The sequence below is a fragment of the Callithrix jacchus genome, chromosome 22, assembly GCF_049354715.1.
Source record: "Callithrix jacchus isolate 240 chromosome 22, calJac240_pri, whole genome shotgun sequence".
NCBI classification, from domain to species: Eukaryota; Metazoa; Chordata; class Mammalia; order Primates; family Cebidae; genus Callithrix; species Callithrix jacchus.
The window spans coordinates 33,304,276-33,324,390 of record NC_133523.1 but is presented as its reverse complement, the minus strand read 5'-3'; the positions used below and the strand labels follow the sequence as shown (position 1 = coordinate 33,324,390).

Below are 20,115 nucleotides of genomic sequence, written 5' to 3'. Positions count from 1 at the left end.
TAGCTAGATAATCCTATACCATCTCTAAATATTCCTTTTATTTTTAGAAATCAACCAGGATTAATATTTTCATTCTGTAAATACCTGAGCATCTCTTTCTTTCAACTCTTTCCCAAGGATTATGATAGGGGATGAATTATCTCAAGGAAGCAAGAATGGATTTGTAAAATGAACTTATTCTGTCTGGACCATTATTTGATGAGTTGAAGGTATGAGTTACTGAGCTGGGAATATAGGAAAGCCAAGATTATCTCTACAGAGTAGGATTCTCCAGTAAGATAGGATGAAGTGTGGTGTTGGTAGCTCCAAATGTTGGATTGTTGCAAGATCTCCTGGTGTATGCAGCTTTGGGGATCACGGGGCTGGTGACTCATACAGTTATCTGCAACTGTGTTAGGGCATCCTGGGGACAAGTCCAGTTTGAGGTTGAATAGGAAGTTTGGGTTGTAAGGAATTTCTGTTAATCATCAAGTTTTCTTTATCTCAGAATTGAGGGTAGTGATAATGGATGTTGACAATGGTTCAGCCAATGCATAAGTTGTTTAGATCACACTGTCAGAGGTCAGAACCTTTTAAGTCTTATCCAGTAATATCTATATTGTAGAAAATTCCACTACCAGAAAAACAATTATTAAAGAATTTGTAAAAGGCCAGGCACGGTGGCTGACACCTGTAATCAATTTCGGTACTTTGTTAGGCCGAGGTGGCTGAATCACCTGAGGTGAGGAGTTTGAGACTAGGCTGGCCAACATGGTGAAACCCTGTCTCTACTAAAAATAAAAATAAAAAATAAATGGTGGCACACACCTGTGATTCCAGCTTCTCAGGAAGCTGAAGCAGGAGAATCACTTGAACCTGGGAGGCGGAGGTTGCAGTGAGCTGAGATCAAGCCATTGCACTCCTGCCTGGGCGACAGAGCGAGACTCTGTCTCAAAAAAAAAAAAAAATTTGTAAATAGGAGATAATTCTTACAATAGAAAGCCACAAGAATTAACCAGAGATTTTGAGAAACTTATATGCTGTTTTAGAGAGACTGCTATTTTAAAATGTGTTTGTCAATTTTTACCTATTACAAACTCAGTAAGTGTTAAAAGAGTAGGGCCTTACCCTGTTACTTTGTCCTACTCCCTAAAGGCAGGTACCCTCATCTCTTTTAGCTAATTCTGATGGAATTTACCCCATATTTTAAATATTCCTATGTCGCTATTCCCTGACAAATCAATTTTAGACAATTTCTAGTTATTTCCTTACAAGCTGTATGTGGATTTAGATTTACTGTATTGCACTTTCTTCCCCACCACAGAGTTGTGTCACAGTTTTGTCTAAATCAATGAAATATAAGTGCTTAGGATCTTGCAGGTAATTCTGTTGGAAGTATTTTCTACCACCTCCCTTAAGGAAAAGTTTATTATGGAAAAGTTCAGACACAGAAAAGTAAATTCATCTGGCCTGGTGCAGTGGCTCATGCGTGTAATCCCAGCACTTTGGGAGGCCGAACACCTGCGATCAGTTCAATACCAGCCTGGCCAACACGGTGAAGCTCTTCTCTGCTAAAAATACAAAAAATTAGCTGGTGTGGTGGCAGGCCCCTATAATCCCAAGTACTCAGGAGGCTGAGACAGGAGAATCGCTTGATATGGGGAGGCGGAGGTTGTAGTGAGCCGAGATTGCGCCATTGCACTCTAGCCTGGGCATCAAGAGCGAAACTCTGTCTCAAAAACAAACAAACAAAAAAGACAGGCTTAGTGACTCACGCCTGTAGTTACAACTACTCGGGAGCCTGTAGTTGCAACTACTCGGGAGGCTGAGGCAGGAGAATCACTTAAACCGGGGAGACAGAGATTGAAGTTAGCCAAGATCATGCCACTGCACTCCAAGCTAGATGACAGTGTAAGACTCCACCTCAAAAAAAAAAAAGTAAATTAGTCTTACTAACGTAGACATTCACTACCAACTTCAATGCTTATCAGCTCAGGGTTCATCTTGTTTCATCCATACACACTCCTGCCTTCACCGCCATAAGTTGGATTATTTTGAAGCAAATCGAAATTGGTATATACCTCTAAAGGATAAGGATTTAAAAATTATATATAACCATTATGCCATTATTTTATATAAAAAATTGAAGATATGTTTTCCAATATCCAGTTTTGTTCAAATTTCCGTCATTACCTCATTTTCGTAAGCATTTGTTTGAATGAGAATCCGGATAAAGACTGTGTACTGTGGTTGACGACTACATCTCTCAAATCTCTTACTTTGTAGGTATTCCTTGATCTGTTCTTTCTCTGCAGTTTTTTTGTTGTTGCTGTTGGAAAATAAAAAATAACCTGGTTCATTTTTCCACTGTCTGGAATTTGCTGATTTTATCTCTGTGGTATTATTTTAAGCGTTTCCTAAAAATTCATGGTTAGGTATAAAGGCTTTATCAGATTCAGTTGTGATTTTTGTTATGATGAATATTTCATGGCTGGATGTGGTGTCTCACACCTGTAATCCCAGCACTTTGGGAGGCTGAGGTGGAGGATCACTTGAGCTCAGGAGTTTAAGACCAGCCTGAGCAACACAGTGAGACCCCATCTTTACAAAAAATTAGAAAAACTAGCCAGGTATAATGTCGTGTGCCTGTTGTCCCAGCTACTTGGGAGGCTGAGGTGGGAAGGTAGCCTGAGTCCAGGACTTCGAGGTTGCAGTGAGCTATGATCACCTTACTGCACTCCAGCCTGGACAACAGAGTGAGACTCTGTCTCAGAAAAGAAAAAAAAAAAAGGCTGGGTGCAGTGGCTTATGGCTGTAATCCCAGCACTTTGGGAGGCCAAGGTGGGCGGATCACTTGAGGTCAGGAGTTTGAGACCAGCCTGGCCAACATGGTGAAACCCTGTCCCTACTAAGAATACAAAAATTAGCCAGGCTTGGTGGTGCATACCTGTAGTCCCAGCTACTGGGGAGGCTGAGGCAGAAGAATTGCTTGAACCCGGAGGCTGTGGTTGCAGTGAGCCAAGATCACGCCATGCACTCCAGCCTGGGTGACAGAGATAGACTCCATTTCAAATACAATAAATAAATAAAATAACTTTGCATATATCTTTTTTGTAGCTTTGATTGATGCTCTAAGATCACATGGGGGTAGTTTTTAATATATTAGATGAAGGACAGCTTTGGACATAACCCAGAGTGAGAGAGCTGGGAGTTTTTGCATCAGGCGCAGGCAAACTAATGATAGTTGTGTTGCACCAGATCATGTAGCTGCTGTGTAACATGACCTTAAGCAGTCTTGCTTCATAGGATGAGCAAAAAGGGAAGATTTATCAATAGGATAGAGATTTAAGACATTCCCTCACTACCCCTTGCATTGTTAGGTATGTCTTTCAGCAAAATCATGAAGACCTATTTTCGCCCTTAGTAAAGGAGAAAAACTGATGGCTTGAGAAATTTTTCCTTTTTTCAATTTTATGAATTTTTCAGAAGTTGTAACAATATTATTACTGACTTTTTACTTATTTGATAAACATTAACTATTTTTGTTTTGGTCAGATCAATTATTGACAAAATGAATCTGTTTTTTATTATAAGTAAAACATTTTCTTTTTTCCTCAAAAATCTTTTTTTTAAAACCCACTACATAGCTAACTAGTAGCCAAGAGAATTACCTCTTTTTTTGTTTGTTTGTTTTTTGATACGGAGTTTTGCTCTTCTTGCCCTGGCTGGAGTGCAATGGTGTGATCTGAGCTCACCAGAGCCTCCACCTCCCTGGTTCAAGTGATTCTCCTGCCTCAGCATCCCAAGTAGCTGTGATTACAGGCATGCACTGCCACGCTCAGCTAATTTTATTTTTTTATTATTATTATTATTTTTTATTTTTAGTAGAGTTGGGGTTTCTCCATGTTGGTCAGGCTGGTCTCGAGCTCCTGATCTCAGGTTATCTGCCCACCTCGACCTCTCAAAGTGCTGGGATAATAGGTGTGAGCCACCATGCCCAGCTCTTATTTTGGTTTTATACCAATAAAACATACCTTGGAAACTCAAAGAAAAAAACACCCATAAAGTCCTGATGCATAATTTTATTAGGATGCACATTGTATCTGGTTATCTTTCTTTTTGTAATATTACCAGTTATTGATAATTTTTAGATTCATTCATTAGGGGTTACAAATGACATTTTAATTCTGTCATTCTTCCTTCATAGATTAAGTGGAATACTTCTATCTATAAACTAAAACCTTCCCTCATCATTTGTTTGGTTACTCTGAAGGACAGTTCATATAGGAAGAATGTTTGATTCTTTCCATTTAATTACCAGTTTTCCAAATAATGAGTTGGCTTCTTAGAATCGTCTAAAAGTGACCAATAATGTTTTAAAATATTGTTGTGAATTAATGGATTAAACATTTTTTTTTTTTGAGACAGAGTTTCACTTTTGTTATCCAGGCTGGAGTGCAGTGGTGCGATCTCGGCTCACTGCAACCTCCGCCTCCTGGGTTCAAGCAGTTCTCCTGCCTCAGCCTCCCGAGTAGCTGGGACTACAGGCGCGCACCACCATGCCCAGCTAATTTTTGTATTTTTAGTAGAGACAGGGTTTCACCTTGTTGACCAGGATGGTCTCGATCTCTTGACCTCGTGATCCACCCGCCTCAGCCTCCCAAAGTGCTGGGATTACAGGCGTGACCCACCGCGCCCGGCCGGACATTTTTAATATGATCAGTCCATTGCTGTTATCCTTATAATTTGATGTGCAGCCAATCCAGTGAACACGTATTATTATTTTCTATAATGCTGTTGTATTATATATTCTTTTATTTTTTAAATCCTCTTGATTTCTCTGCCGAAAAGAGGGAAATTTATCAAAAGCAACGGAAAGTTGACTTGAAAGATTGTTATCTTGTCACACTTGCATACAGTTACAGACCCGCCTCATACATCTTCCTACAGTTTGGGATTTGTTTTTAATCCCATGGGAAATTTCCTAACAGGGCTTTGGTATATCTTTCTTCCAGTGTCTACACTGGCGTGGGGGAGAAGCTTTTTTAAAATTAAATTAAATACATATCTATGTTATTAAATAGATGGCTCAAGCATTAGTTGCTAGTGAAACAAAAATACAAATAAAGTATCTATCCAAATCCTACATTTTCTCTCGATTTCCCCAAAAATGTCCCTCATCTCCCTGTAATGTTACATGATATTTCTAGTATCTTCATTTTATTCGTTTTGTAATGTCACTGTCAAGATAGAATTATGTGATGGCTTAAGACAACTTTTATAAGATTTTTAATCATTAAATTAAAAAATTCTATTACAAAAAAAAAATTGGATGTGCAAGTTGTAACAGTGTTGGCCACTGGAGCATCTTCAAGTTGACTCCTAGTCTTAGCATGATCCTAATAGTTTTCGGTCGCTTTCTTGCTTTTTGGTATAACAAGACGTTCAGACTCATCCTGTCCATTTCTTGAAATCAGCTCTTTCCCCAAAGAACCTTGGTTTCTTTTCTTAGAAAATAATGCTTAGGCCAGGTGCGGTGGCTCACGCCTATAATCTCAGCACTTTGGGAGGCTGAGGCCGGTGGATCACAAGGTCAAGAGATCAAGACCATCTTGGTTAACAAGGTGAAACCTCATCTCTACTAAAAACACAAAAATTAGCTGGGCATGGTGGTGCACGCCTGTAGTCCCAGCTACTCAGGAGGCTGAGGCAGGAGAATTGCTTGAACCCAGGAGGCGGAGGTTGCGGTGAGCCGAGATCGTGCCATTGCACTCCAGCCTGGGTAACAAGAGCAAAACTCCATTTCAAAAAAGAAAAGAAAAGAAAAGAAAGTAATACTTAGAAACCACAATCTAGGCCCAGCATGGTGGCTAACACCTATAATCCCAGCACTTTGGGAGGCCGAGGTGGGCGGATCACTTGAGGTCAGGAGTTTGAGACCTACCTGTCCAACATAGTGAAACCCATCTCTACTGTAAATACAAAAATTAGCCAGGCATGGTGGCACATGCCTGTAATCCCAGCTACTCAGGAGGCTGAGGCAGGAGAATTGCTTGAACCTGGTAGGTGGAGATTGCAGTGAGCTGAGATTGTGCCACTGCAGTCCAGCCTGTGCGACAAAAGTGAAATTCCGTCTGAAAAACAAAAAAAAGAAAAGACATCGCGATCTAGACACTAGGGATGCTTGTTGCTAGTGGATTAGTCATTGTTTCTAGGCCTTTTCAATGGACAGAGTCAGGGATTTATTTAATGTAAAATAAACTCACTACTCTTGCATCTATTTCTGAGATCTAAAGATACAGGTTCTCATTGACACCAATATAATGACTCATTTTATATCATCCCACAATACAAGCACAGTAGTCTCTGAGATATGTCTTTTTTTTTGAGACGGAGTTTCACTCTTGTTACCCAGGCTGGAGTGCAATGGTGCAATCTCGGCTCACCGCAACCTCCGCCTCCTGGGTTCAGGCAATTCTCCTGCCTCCGCCTCCTGAGTAGCTGGGATTACAGGCACGTGCCACCATGCCCAGCTAATTTATTGTATTTTTAGTAGAGACGAGGTTTTACCATGTTGACCAGGATGGTCTTGATCTCTTGACCTTGTGATCCACCCACTTCGGCCTCCCAAAGTGCTGGGATTACAGGCATGAGCCACCACGCCCAGCTCAGATATTTCTTATATTACACAAATAATACATGTGCTTGTTGTTTCAGGGATCAGTGATGTTCAGTGATGTGTCCATAGACTTCTCTCAGGAGGAGTGGGACTGCCTGGACCCTGTTCAGAGGGCCTTATACAGAGACGTGATGCTGGAGAACTACAGCAATCTGGTTTTGATGGGTAAGGGCATCCATACCAATGCTTCCCAATTCTCCTCCGGAATGTCTGCTTCTTCCACAGTGAGTTTCTCAGCTGCTTTTCAGCTTACTAGCTGAATTTCTACTCTTTATTACCAAACAAATGGTTTGAGCTGAAATGAACAGGAAGAGTAGAAAATTGGAAGCTCCAGTGGGCTGTGGTTGAAGCTTCGTCTTCATCTTTCTTTGGCAGTTCCTGTAGTGGCGTCTCTTCCTTGATCATCAACTGACTAGATCAAATGGACCACAGCATAACCATGTTCCGTATGTTTTCTTGTGAGCAGGACTTCATACTCCTAAGCCTCAGGTGATCTCCTTGTTGGAACAAGGGAAAGAGCCCTGGATGGTTGGCAGAGAGCTTACAAGAGGCCTGTGTTCAGGTAAGTGAGAAATGGCTGGACCGGAGAAAGGCATGACCGGTAATAGCTGGTCAGGGACGAAACAGCACCTTTGAGATGTTATCTCCAGAGCTCCCATCAAGAAACTAGGGCTATGGAGAAAATAAGTCCTCTTCACATAGTTGTTTAATAATCTGTTTTACCCTTTTTCTCTGTTGCTACTCTTTCTGCTGTTGGTCTCCAACACTCCTCTTTTTTTTGTTTTGTTTTTTTGTTTTGAGATGGAGTTTTGCTCTTGTTACCCAGGCTGGAGTACAATGGTGCGATCTCGGCTCACCACAACCTCCGCCTCATGGGTTCAAGCAATTCTCCTGCCTCAGCCTCTCGAGTAGCTGGGATTACAGGCGTGCGCCACCGTGCCCAGCTAATTTTTGTATTTTTAGTAGAGACGGGGTTTCACCATGTTGACCAGGATGGTCTCGATCTCTTGACCTCGTGATCCACCCACCTCGGCCTCCCAAAGTGCTGGGATTATAGGCATGAGCCACCGCGCCCAGCCGTTGTATTGTGTCTTAATTTCTTTCTATCTTCCTTAAACTTTAGCTGCCTTCTCTCTTTTTCACTGTGGTGGTACATGAGCAAATCTCCTCCCCTCTAAGATCAGCATCTCAAAATTCCAAGGCAAACAATATTTCCCTTGAATCCCCAGCACATAAAATATTAGATATTTCCCTATTTGTCACTTACAAACTTAAATCAGCTTAGTTTAATACATTAGACTTACATCTGGCTCTTTCCTCATGTGAATAACCTGATGTTACGACTTCCTTTTTTTTTTTTTTCTTGAGATGGAGTCTCACTCTGTCACCCAGCTGGAGTGTAGTGGTGTGATCTCAGCTTACCGCAGCCTCCGCCTCCTGGGTTCAAGTGTTTCTCCTGCTTCAGCCTCCCAAGGAGCTGGGATTACAGGCATGTGCCACCATGCACAGCTAATTTTTCTGTTTTTAGTAGAGATAGGGTTTTGCCATGTTGGCCAGGCTGATCTGAAGTGCCTGACCTCAGGTGATCCACCTGCCTCGGCTTCCCAAAGTGCTGGGATTACTGGTGTGAGCTACTGTGTCCAGCCACCGTTTTCAAATTGTATCCACTGTATCCTTTATTACAGAGCTTATTTTGTTCCCACCCTAACTGGGTATACTACAGTTCACGTCTGATGCTATTCAGAATTGGCATAGACCTCACAGTCTTCCATAGTACCGTCCTCACTTCAGATGCCAGCTGCAAGTCTTGGGAGTCCTGGGCAACCTACAAGTCAGCCAACTAACAGCAATAAATTAAGGAGTTTCCAAGGTCTCAGGTTCAGTAATTTGTTAGAATGACTCATGGAAATCAGGAAAGCTAGGCCAGGCGTGGTGGCTCACGCCTATAATCCCAGCACTTTGGATCACAAAGTCAAGAGATCAAGATCATCCTGGTCAACAAGGTGAAACCCCGTCTCTACTAAAGCAAAAAATTAGCTGGGCATGGTGGTGCGTGCCTGTAGTCCCAGCTACTCAGGAGGCTGAGGCAGGAGAATTGCTTGAACCCAGGAGGCAGAGGCTGTGGTGAGCCGAGATCGTGCCATTGCACTCTAGTCTGGGTAACAACAGTGAAACTCTGTCCCCCCCCAAAAAAAAGAAATCAGGAAAGCTGTATTTAAAGCTACAGTTTTATTATAAAGGGTACATATTTGGGCAAGATCTGGAACTGGACAGAGTTTCCATGCCCTCTCCCTGTGGAGTCAGTTTGTCACACTCCCAGCACGTTAGTGCGTTTACCAACCAGAAAACGCCGCTGAGTTTACTGCCCAGCATTTTTATTGAGGTTTTATTATATGGGCACAATTGATTAAATTCCTGGCAACTCAGTCTCTAGCCTCTCTCCCCTTCTCGGGGGTCAGGTAGCTGAAAGACCCAACCCTAATTTTTTTTTTATCTTTCTTTTTGAGACAGAGTCTCACTCTGTCACCAGGCTGGAGTGCAGTGGCACAATCTCACTGCAGCCTCTGCTTCCTGGGTTCAAGCGCTTCTCCTGCCTCAGCCTCCCTAGTAGCTGAGACTACAAGCATGTGCTACCACGCCCAGCTAATTTTTGTATTTTTAGTAGAAACCGGGTTTCACCATGTTGGCCCGGAGGGTCTTGATCTTTTGACCTCATGATCCACCTGCGTTGGCCTCCCAAACTGCTGGGATTACAAGTGTGCCCGAAAGTCTCAGCCCTCTCATCACAAGCTAGTGTTTCTCATACTCAGATCCCACCCTGAAGCTTTCTTAGGGCCCACCATGAATTACCGTATTAGCATAACAAAGACCCTTGCCAGGAAATTCCAAGTGATTTTGAAGCTCTGTGTGGGGCTATATTATACCTCAAAGCCAAAGAATCTTCCCCATATGAATTTATTTCTCTCAGGAGACCTTTAATGGAGGCTAGAAAATGATCCACTTCATGTTATACATATTGTCTGATATACTTATCTCTTATATATACACATGTGTACTTATATAGCTACATGTATATCATATATATGTATATAAGTAGACTTACATGCATATATATGGCTAGTCATGTTTTAATATGGAAAATAGCCCAACCATTGTATATTTACCAGCCTTTCCAGATGATTCTGATCCACATCCGTGTCTGAGTATCATTGTAGTAACTTAGTTGTATAGCTGCCTTCCTCTGATTCCTGCATTATATTACTAATTTCTGCTGCTTCCTTGTCCCCTTTTTCTGATTACACAGATACCGTGTGAACCCCGTGTCATTTACCTAGTAGATACTATTCTCACTTTAATTTTTCTATTTCTACTATAAAAGTTTGACTTTTCACAAATAGGAAGAAAGAACATTTATCATTTTACTTTCTTTCAGATCTGGAATCAATGTGTGAAACCAAGTTATTGTCTCTAAAGAAGGAAGTTTATGAAATACAGTTATGTCAGAGGGAGATAATGGGACTTACAAAGTATGGCCTTGAGTGCTCCAGCTTTGGAGATGTTCTGGAATATAGAAGCCACCTTGCAAAACAACTGGGATATCAAAATGGGCATTTCAGTCAAGAAATACTCACTCCTGAATACGTGCCCACATTTATTCAACAGACGTTCCTTACTCTCCATCAAATAATTAATGATGAACACAGACCCTATGAATGTAAGAAATGTGGAAAGGCCTTTAGTCAGAACTCACAGTTTATTCAACATCAGAGAATTCATATTGGCGAAAAATCTTATGAATGTAAAGAGTGCGGGAAATTCTTTAGTTGTGGTTCACATGTTACTCGGCATCTGAAAATTCATACTGGTGAAAAACCCTTTGAATGTAAGGAATGTGGAAAGGCCTTCAGTTGTAGCTCATACCTTTCTCAACATCAGAGAATCCATACCGGTAAGAAACCCTATGAATGTAAGGAATGTGGGAAGGCCTTTAGTTATTGCTCAAATCTGATTGACCATCAGCGAATTCACACCGGTGAAAAGCCTTATGAATGTAAAGTATGTGGGAAAGCCTTTACTAAGAGCTCACAACTTTTTCAACATGTGCGAATTCATACAGGTGAGAAACCCTATGAATGTAAGGAATGTGGGAAAGCCTTTACCCAGAGCTCAAAGCTTGTTCAACATCAGAGAATTCATACTGGTGAGAAACCCTATGAGTGCAAGGAATGTGGCAAAGCCTTCAGTAGTGGCTCAGCACTTACTAATCATCAAAGAATCCACACTGGTGAGAAACCCTATGATTGTAAGGAATGTGGGAAGGCTTTTACTCAGAGCTCACAGCTTCGTCAGCATCAGAGAATTCACGCTGGTGAGAAACCCTTTGAATGTCTTGAATGTGGGAAGGCCTTTACTCAGAACTCACAACTTTTCCAACATCAGAGAATCCATACTGATGAAAAACCGTATGAATGTAATGAATGTGGAAAGGCCTTTAATAAATGCTCAAACCTTACTCGACATCTGAGAATCCACAGTGGTGAAAAGCCCTTTAACTGTAAGGAATGTGGGAAGGCTTTTAGTAGTGGCTCAGACCTCATTCGCCATCAGGGAATTCATGCTAATGAATAATAAAAATTAAAGCTCCTGTCACCTCCCTCATATTTTAAACCAAAATTCACATCTAATAGTTCTCCTCTTTCATAATTTTTTATAACTTTGTATTTAAATTTTGTATTCAAATGTATCTCCAAGTTATAAATCCAGAGTCTGACCTGAGATTCCCGCCCCCTGGCCCTCCATCATATACCAATGCCAGCTGTTCTACGGTTCTTTCTTTCATTGTTTGGTTCTGCTTTCCTGGTGGTGCATTATACTCTTGTTTATATTTGCTTCGTTTTTAGGGCTGTCTTTTCTGATCTGTGTATTTGTTTTTGCACCAGTATTGCACTGTTCGAATTGTGTTACCTTTAATATTTTTAAATTCCTTGTGAATTATAACTTTGTTTTTGAAGTCAGTGTTAATCTTTTATAAATTTACACTTTTAGTTATTCAGCCAAAAATCACAAAAAATTAACAAACTAAAAAGCAAAAAATAATCGTAATCATACTTCTAGATGGCTACTCTCAATTTGATAGAGAAAACCCTGCTGTACTTTGCTTTTTATGAAGTATAATTATGGTATGCGTGCTGTACCTTTCACTGCTTTTATCATGCCAACAAATTCATGAGTGCCATTCAATAAACATAGATGGTTATTATTTTCATGGCATATCTAATGACTTTAAAATGACTATTCGTGTTATGGTTACCTCGAAATTTTTGCAGCTATTAAAGCTGACTTCCTTATTATGACCCAAAATTTATCTTTGGATGCTTGTTTTTACTTTTAAAAACATTTATTTTAATTGCTAAAATTATCCAAATTTTCATCTTGTGAACTGTTTTGTTCCTTTACATCAAACCTAATCCCAGTGCCACACTAGAAACTAATCACTGTTATGAAAGTGTTGTTTATCAATCCAGATATGAAATGTTTTTATTTTAATTTTTTTGAAATGGAGTCTCACTCTGTTGCCCAGGCTGGAATGCTGTGGTGTGATATCGGCTCACCACAACCTCCATCTCCCAGATTCAACCAGTTTTCCTGCCTCAGCCTCTCAAGTAGCTGGGACTACAGGCGTGCACCAACATACTTGGCTAATTTTTGTATTTTTAGTAGAGACAGTGTTTCACTATGTTGGCCAAGCTGGTCTTGAACTCTTGACCTTGTCACCCACCTGTCTCGGCTTTCCAAAGTGCTGGGATTACAGGTGTGAGCTACCGCACTGGCCTGATTTTTTTTCTTATAGATGTTGGTGGTGTTTTAAAAAATTGTGTCTAGGTATATATAATCAGGCTGTATGTATTGGTTTGCTGTGAGGATTCAATGAATAATAAATGTATAGTACTTCAAACTTTTATTAGGTTTAGTAAAAGTTTTCCATGATTATCAGTGATATGCTCAATATGATAAGTTTCTTAACATTTATGGAAATGATTTTAACCATGTCGTTTACTTTGGCAAATTTATAATTCATAGTGGAAAAAGAGAAGCATTTGTAATGAGTATAACAAAGCCTTTCCCATCATTATTATTCAGCATGGAATTTTAAAAGGAAGAAAAAAGTATGTGTGAATAGTCTTTGTTCAGATTTCATCTTTTATGCTACATAAAGAATACCAGTCTGAGGCCGGGCACAGTGGCTCACACCTGTACTAGTAGCACTTGGGAGGCCAAGGTAGGTGGATCACTTGAGGTCAGGAGTTTGAGACCAGCCTGGCCAACATGGTGGTGAAACCCCATCTCCACTAAAACAAAAAAATTAGCCAGGTGTGGTATTGCATGCATATAATCCTAGCTACTCGGGAGGCTGAGGTGGGAGGATTGCTTGAACCTGGGAGGCGGAAGTTACAGTGAGCTGAGATCATGCCACTGCACACTCCAGACTGGGTGACAGAGTGAGACTGTGTCTCAAAAAAAAAAAAAAATACCAATCTGAAACCCTGTAAATATGATGCATAGTGGAAAGCACAGCTCTCAAAAAACCAGGAAGAGATTATAACAGTTTTTCTAATATTTCCCCCCCAAAAAGCAGAAAACATACTGGCTGCATTATTTGACCAGAAGAAGCAGTGCAATAGGATAGTCATCAAATATATGATTATTAATTCAATATTCCCTCTTAACTAACCTGGGTTAAGGAATAAATCCCTAATATATACATTATTTTTCATTTTTTATTTTTTTTGAGAGGGAATCTTGCTCTGTCTCTCAGGCTGGAGTGCAGTGGTGCAATCTTGGCTCACTGCAACCTCCGCCTCCTGGGTTCAAGCAGTTCTCCTGCCTCAGCCCCCCGAATAGCTGGGATTACAGGCACCTGCCACCACGCTAGACTAATTTTTGTATTTTAGTAGAAATGGTGTTTCAATAGGTCAAGCTGGTCTTGAACCCCTCCTGACCTCAAATGGTCTGCTCACCACGGCCTCCCAAAGTGCTGGGATTACAGGCGTGAGCCACCATGCCCGGCCCCTAATATATACATTACTTAAAGATACATGAAAATGAAAACAATTGAAAAGTTGTCTTGGAAGTTTTATTACCTAATATCCACCCATATATTGTAATACCAGGAAGAGTAAATAAAATATAAAACCCAGGGAACTAAAACAAGCTGAAATGAATTGTGGGACAAGGAGGTATTATTATTTTATTTTTTTTGAGACTGAGTCTCTCTCTTGTTGCCCAGGCTGGAGTGCAGTGGCATGATCTCGGCTCACTGCAACCTCCACCTCCAGAGTTCAAGTGATTCTTCTGCCTCAGCCTCCCAATTGGTTAGGATTAAAGGCATGCACCACCACGCCCAGCTAGGTATTATTTTAAAAGGCAGAAATAACTGAAAGAAAAAAACTGGATCTAAATAAAATACAAAATTTGATATTTGATGGAAGAGAAAAAAAAGGAGACAAACTTTAGTGATTCCAGAGGTAAAATAAGAATGACGAATAATATTGTAAATGAGAAATTGAAATGACTCTCATATATATATATATATATATATATATATATATATATATATATACTTTTTTTTTTTTTTTTGAGACAGAGCCTCATTCTGTCGCCCATGCTGGAGTGCAGTGGCATGATCTCTCCTCATTGCAACCTCTCACTCCCGGGTTCAAGCAATTATCTTGCCTCAGCCTCCTGAGTAGCTTCTATTACAGGCATGCACCACCATGCCCAGCTAATTTTTTTGTATTCTTAGTAGAGATGAGGTTTTTTTCATATTGGCCAGGCTAGTCTTGAACTCCCGACCTCAGGTGATCCGCCTGCCTCGGCATCCCAAGCTGTTGGTATGACAGGTGTGAGCCATCACACCTGCCCAAAAGACTATGTATTAAAACTTAAGAGAACTGTCATTTGGGGTGTTGAAAATGTGGAATGGGTAGAAATTGTTTTGTTCATATACTACAGACCACTCAACTGTACACTTTAAAAGGGTAAATATTACGCTGTGTGAATTTTATCTCAATTTTAAAACTTAAGGCTGGGTGCAGTGGCTCATGCCTGTAATCCCAGCACTTTGGGAGGCTGAGGATGGAGAGTGGCTTGAGGCTGGGAGTTCAAGAACAGATTAGGTAACATAGTGAGACTCCCTCCCCTCATCTCCACAAAAAAGAAATTTAAAGACAACAAACTTAAAAGTTGGTATTATAGATACTTTTATAACATATCTGAAAATCTGGAAAAATCTGTGATTTTTAATAACTTGATATCAGAATTAACTGGAGGTGTCAAATCTTAATACACCTCCCTCCACAATAAACTTTAAAAAATAAGACCATAAAATTTTTCAGAAAACATTTGAAATGTCAAATCGCTACACTAAAAAATACACCAAGGTAGGCATTTTTATAAGTGAAATTTATGAAATGTTTTGGGAACTCTTCCAGGACACAGACTGAGATAGCAAATTATCTATTTTTATGAATTTGTCACAATCCTGATGTTAAAACCTACTGGAAGAACCCAAAACAATTTGTCCAGAATCACTTATGAAAATATGGGGTTCTAAATTAGCAAATTAAATCTAGTAACCCATTGAAAGTAAATATTTGTCACATTCTGAATTTAGGAACAAAACAATTCTGATAAATCTTTTCCAAACTTGTTACGTATTTTCTGAAACTTGAAAATCAAATTGATTTAGATAACATAGTATTCCTTAATGTCTGAACTCAGGAACCAAATAGATGTGGATAGCAAGGCATTGTTGGAATACTACACTAGGTAATTCACATGAAATTGCTAGAGTTCAAATACCTAAAATACTGTTAATGAAAATATATTGTCTAACCTCAACATTTTCTAGATTAACCTTTTTTTTTTTTTTTTTTTTTAGCAGTATTTGACAGGATGGGATATATTTTAAAAATAAACTCGGGTTATTGTCCTATCTGCTGCAGTATCACTGTGTTCATTCATTTATGCCTTTACTTCCTATGTGAAGAGTCTTTAATAGCCAACATATCCAGTCATTGCTGTGCATTTTGGATGAGGGCGGATTGAGGGGTGGGGAGGAGGTTGTTAAAATAAGCACAACTTCAATTTTCATTGCAATTAGAATGTAGAAAAATAATGCCTTTCACTTCCATAAGAAAAATATTGACAAGGTAAAAAATCATAACTTTTTATGGGACTGAGAGTGGTGGAGGACTTGTGATGAACTGAATTCCTGAGAGAAATCCAAACTGCTAGGATTACAGGCGTGAGCCACTGTGCCCGGCTCCTTTTTGTATTTTTTTGAGGTGGAGTTTTGCTCTTGTTGCCCAGGCTGGAGTGCAATGGCATGATCTTGACTCACTGCAACCTCTGCTTCACGGGTTCAAGCTATTCTCCTGCCTCAGCCTCCTGAGAAATAAGCCATGTACAGGTGAACAGAGAGCTGCATAACTCCATATCCAGATGCAGATGAATGTGGCTATGGTGGGTAAAGGAGTAGGCCAACTGTGGGTGTAAAGACTGCAGAGATAAGAAATTAGCAGGGCCCCTGGTCAACAAGGTGAAACCCCGTCTCTACTAAAAATACAAAAATTAGCTGGGCGTGGTGGTGTGCGCCTGTAGTTCCAGCTATTCAGGAGGCTGAGGCAGGAGAATTGCTTGAACCCAGAAGGCGGAGGTTGCTCTGAGCCGAGATCGTGTCATTGCACTCCAGTCTGGATAACAATAGCAAAAGTCTGTCTCAAAAAAAAAAAAAAAAAAAAATTAGCAGGGCCTTAAATGAGGCTTAGAACTTTCCTGATAGATTGTCTCTTTCTTAAGTTGCTGTAAATCAGGAAGAATTCCTGACCTTTGTTTTTAATTTTACCAATGTTTTTGGAAAGCACAGCCCCCATTATTTTGGAAATTGTCTCTTAATTGGGGTTTGGCTTATTTTGAGATGCTGTGTTAGATGGTTTGAGTTCGTGCTATCCGAATGACTGACACGCATGTGGGCTCACTGGTTGGCCTTTACACAGGCCTCTGGATCCTCCTGGAATCCCGGATCCCTGTTGCTCCCTCTGGGAGTTTTCTAGTTCCTCTTACTTGAAGCATGTTTTTCAGAGCCCTGCGCCACCCAGGTTGGGCATCCGGTAAGTCCTTCATCTGCATGTCCATGTTTGTGACATTCTGGGAAGGGTGGCCCAGGCTGTGATTTGCCATCGACTGCTGCAGGCTGTAGATGGTATTCGGAAGGGAGGGGAGAGGCTGTGTGCAGGTTCTGAAGGGTAAACAGAAGAGACCAACCCTCTCCATGACTATTTTATGTTTACTTTATCTCGTCGCTGACTTCACAGTATAAACGCAGTTTGTGTAAACATCTCTACTGGGTCATGCATACATATAAATATTTATGTGAACATATAAAGTCTGCACGTGTGGGGGAACTCTCCACATTTTTGTCCATCATTACTTATCTGTGGTGTCTACCACATTCCTTTACCTTATCCTCTGTCATTGTACCTACTTCTACCTGAACACGTAGTATTTTATTAAAAATACACAAATACTATGTTTCCTCTGTGGTTTTTTCCCCCCTTTACATCGACCTTCCTCCTTAGTGGACTTCAGTGTGGGACCTGAAGGTATCATGACCTGGGAAGCCCCTCAGCTTTTCCTGGATGCGCGCTCGCTCGCTCGCTCTCTCTCCCTCCCTCCCTCCCTCCGTGTGTGTCTCTCTCTCTCTCTCTCTCTCTCTCTCTCTCTCTCTCTCTCTCTCTCTCTCTCTCTCTCTCTCTCTCTCTCTCTCTCTCTCTCCCTCCCTTCCCTCTCTCTCATTCTCTCTCCTCTCTCTGGCCAGCTCAGGCCGGAGCAGTGGGTGTTGGGTGTTAAGCCAGGCTGTCTCTCTCTTTTTCTTTTTTTGAGACTCACTCTGTTGCCTAGGCTGGAGTACAGCAGCGCGATCTTGGCTCACTGCAATCTCCGCCTCCAGGATCAATCAATTCTCCTGCCTTAGCCTCCTGAGTAGATGGGATTACAGGCTCGCGCCACCATGCCTGGCTAATTTTTGTATTTTTAGTAGAGACAGGGTTTCACCATGTTGGTCAGGCTGATCTTGAATTTCTGACCTTGTGATCCGCCCACCTCGGCCTCCCAAAGTGGTGGGGTTACAGGCGTGAGCCTCTGTGCCCAGCTGGCTGTCTCTTGACTGACCCCCAGTCTTGAACCGTGGAGTTCTCATATGCATGGACTTAAATGGTGTGTCTTTCTGAGGCAGATTTTGCCCATTTTCCTTCCCTCCCTCTCAAGGGGCCGTTTCCTGTGTTTATTGACTCCTCATTTAAAAAAGATTATATAAACCAGGCGCGGTGGCTCATGCCTGTAATCCCAGCACTTTGGGAGGCCGAGGTGGGCGGATCATTAGGTCAAGAGATCAAGACCATCCTGGTCAACATGGTGAAACCCCATCTCTTCTAAAAATACAAAAATTAGCTGGACGTGGTGGTGCGCGCCTGTAGTCCCAGCTACTCGGGAGGCTGAGGCAGGAGAATTGCTTGAACCCTGGAGGCGGAGGTTCCAGTGGGAGGAAATCCCGCCACTGCACTCCAGCCTGGCGCCTGGCAACAGCGTGAGACTCTGTCTCAAAAAAAAAAAAAAAAAAAAGATTATATATATTGACAGATTAGATTGTACCCCATAAATTGTGTGTTTACAAAATATTTCAAAGAATTTTTTTTTGCTGATTTTTATCTACTAAATTGTATATATTTATGAGGTACAAAGTGATGTTATGATTTTTCCATACAGTGTGGAATCATTAGATCAAATTAATGTATCCATTACCTCAAATACTTGACTTTCATATGTAATGAGAATGCTGTTTTATCACTTTCACTCGTCACCTGCCGATGTCTTCCATGCTAGGGACAGGAAACGCTCCACACTTGACTTTCCCTGCTGTTTTCTTATCTGCTGTCAACCCCTGAATGTACACTCTAGGGTTGTGTGTCACCTTCTATACCCAGCCTGATCCTTGTCACCCACCTCCCCAAGGACTGTCCTTCCGGAGTGACTTTATGCACAGAACTCACATGCTCTTCCTGTCTCCTTCACTCCCATAAGCCCCCCCATCCCAGCCCCATCTGGTTATTTAATCCCTCTTTGATTTCCTGTTATTCTGTTGGTTTTCTAATCTGAAGGGTAACTGCTAACTCCTTAGTTTCTGCCTTAATTTCTAAGTCATGGCTACTTTCAGGGTAAAAGTTTCCCCTAGCCATGGTTTTAGTTTCATTCTGCAAGTCTTGGTTTTCAGTTTTTTTATTTGAAATTAATCTTTAATACCTTTTTTGGCTCATTGGTGACAGTGATTCCCTCTCTTCCCACCACTCCACCCTCTGTGCCCAAGATTCCTGAGGTTTGGTCTTCATTTTCTTGTAATCATTTTTACTTAAAACTTTGAGGTTTTCAAATTAGAAGTTTCTTCTATAAATGTATGTAGAGCTAATAACTTATTGCTTTTTTTGGCACTACTCTTAAGCTGATACCTTTGGACACTGAGGTAGCCTTGTTCCCTAGGTTTAGATCTAAAATATTTTCACTATTGCTTCTTCCAGTGTATTTCCTGGTTTGCCGGTCAGTTTCTTTAACTCATCAGTGACACAGTGGTTTGTATGGCTTTTAATTTCAAATAATATTTTTTCAATTTTTTGCTTTTGCTGATTTTTATCTATGTTGAGTTAATTTTTAACTAGACACGTTCCCTTGATGGGTATGACTAATTTTTTTTAAAATATATAATTTAGATGGATTTTCACATCTCAAGCCAGTTAAGAGTGGGAAATGGGACTCCTTAAAGCACAGATATGACACGTGGTTCAGATCCCCCAGGTCTGTATCCCGCGGAATTTAAAGGGGCACAAAAAAACACCTCAGTAATCAAGACATACAGTATTTTAATGTAATATCTTTACAAATAAAATCAGTGCAAAAAGAAAACACCCCTGTTGAACAATCGGTCAGCATCCTGCCTCCTCTTCACCAGCACCCCACCTCCACCCCCACCCTCCGGAAGTTTCCTCCAAGCCGCACCTATACCCAAGCCTCCAATAAAAACCTCGGGAATTTCCGGATCAAGCCTCGGTTCCTCACCACCACTATCACTAGGGGAACTTTTGCTGTTTACCCCAAGTTCAGCCTGTATCCCTTAACATCCTAGGGACATGCGACAAGTCTCCCCCATCTCCTTTCCGTGAGTTTGCCCCAAGCCAATCCCGCTCTCCCCAAAAATAGCGTTGGGGTTCCTTATTCTAGCAACCTTCCTACTCTAGGGGATACAGGGCCGGTGTCGCCCCCACGCCGGGACTTCCCGCAGAGCGTCGTCTCTCCCTGAGCCGCATCCATCCCGACCTGGCATCTACTTTGGGAACGCCGCACCAGGA

General features: G+C 41.2%; 1 protein-coding gene across 14 annotated transcripts in view; it reads left to right on the top strand.

Moving 5' to 3' along the window:
* ZNF383 (zinc finger protein 383) overlaps positions 1-15,653 on the top strand; it is a 61,879-nt gene extending 46,226 nt beyond the window's left edge. For 11 of the 14 annotated variants that reach the window (XM_035286608.3, XM_078359244.1, XM_078359245.1 and 8 more), the window contains 3 exons: positions 6,697-6,823; positions 7,125-7,220; positions 10,092-15,653. In XM_035286608.3, the coding sequence (XP_035142499.2) occupies positions 6,697-6,823; positions 7,125-7,220; positions 10,092-11,287 (1,419 nt within the window). In that variant the 3' untranslated portion in view covers positions 11,288-15,653. Of the gene's footprint in view, positions 1-6,696; positions 6,824-7,033; positions 7,221-10,091 lie in introns of all 14 variants that reach the window. The other 3 variants (XM_078359247.1, XM_017968153.4, XM_078359248.1) reach the window with 1 other exon arrangement.
* Positions 15,654-20,115: the final 4,462 nt, after the last annotated feature.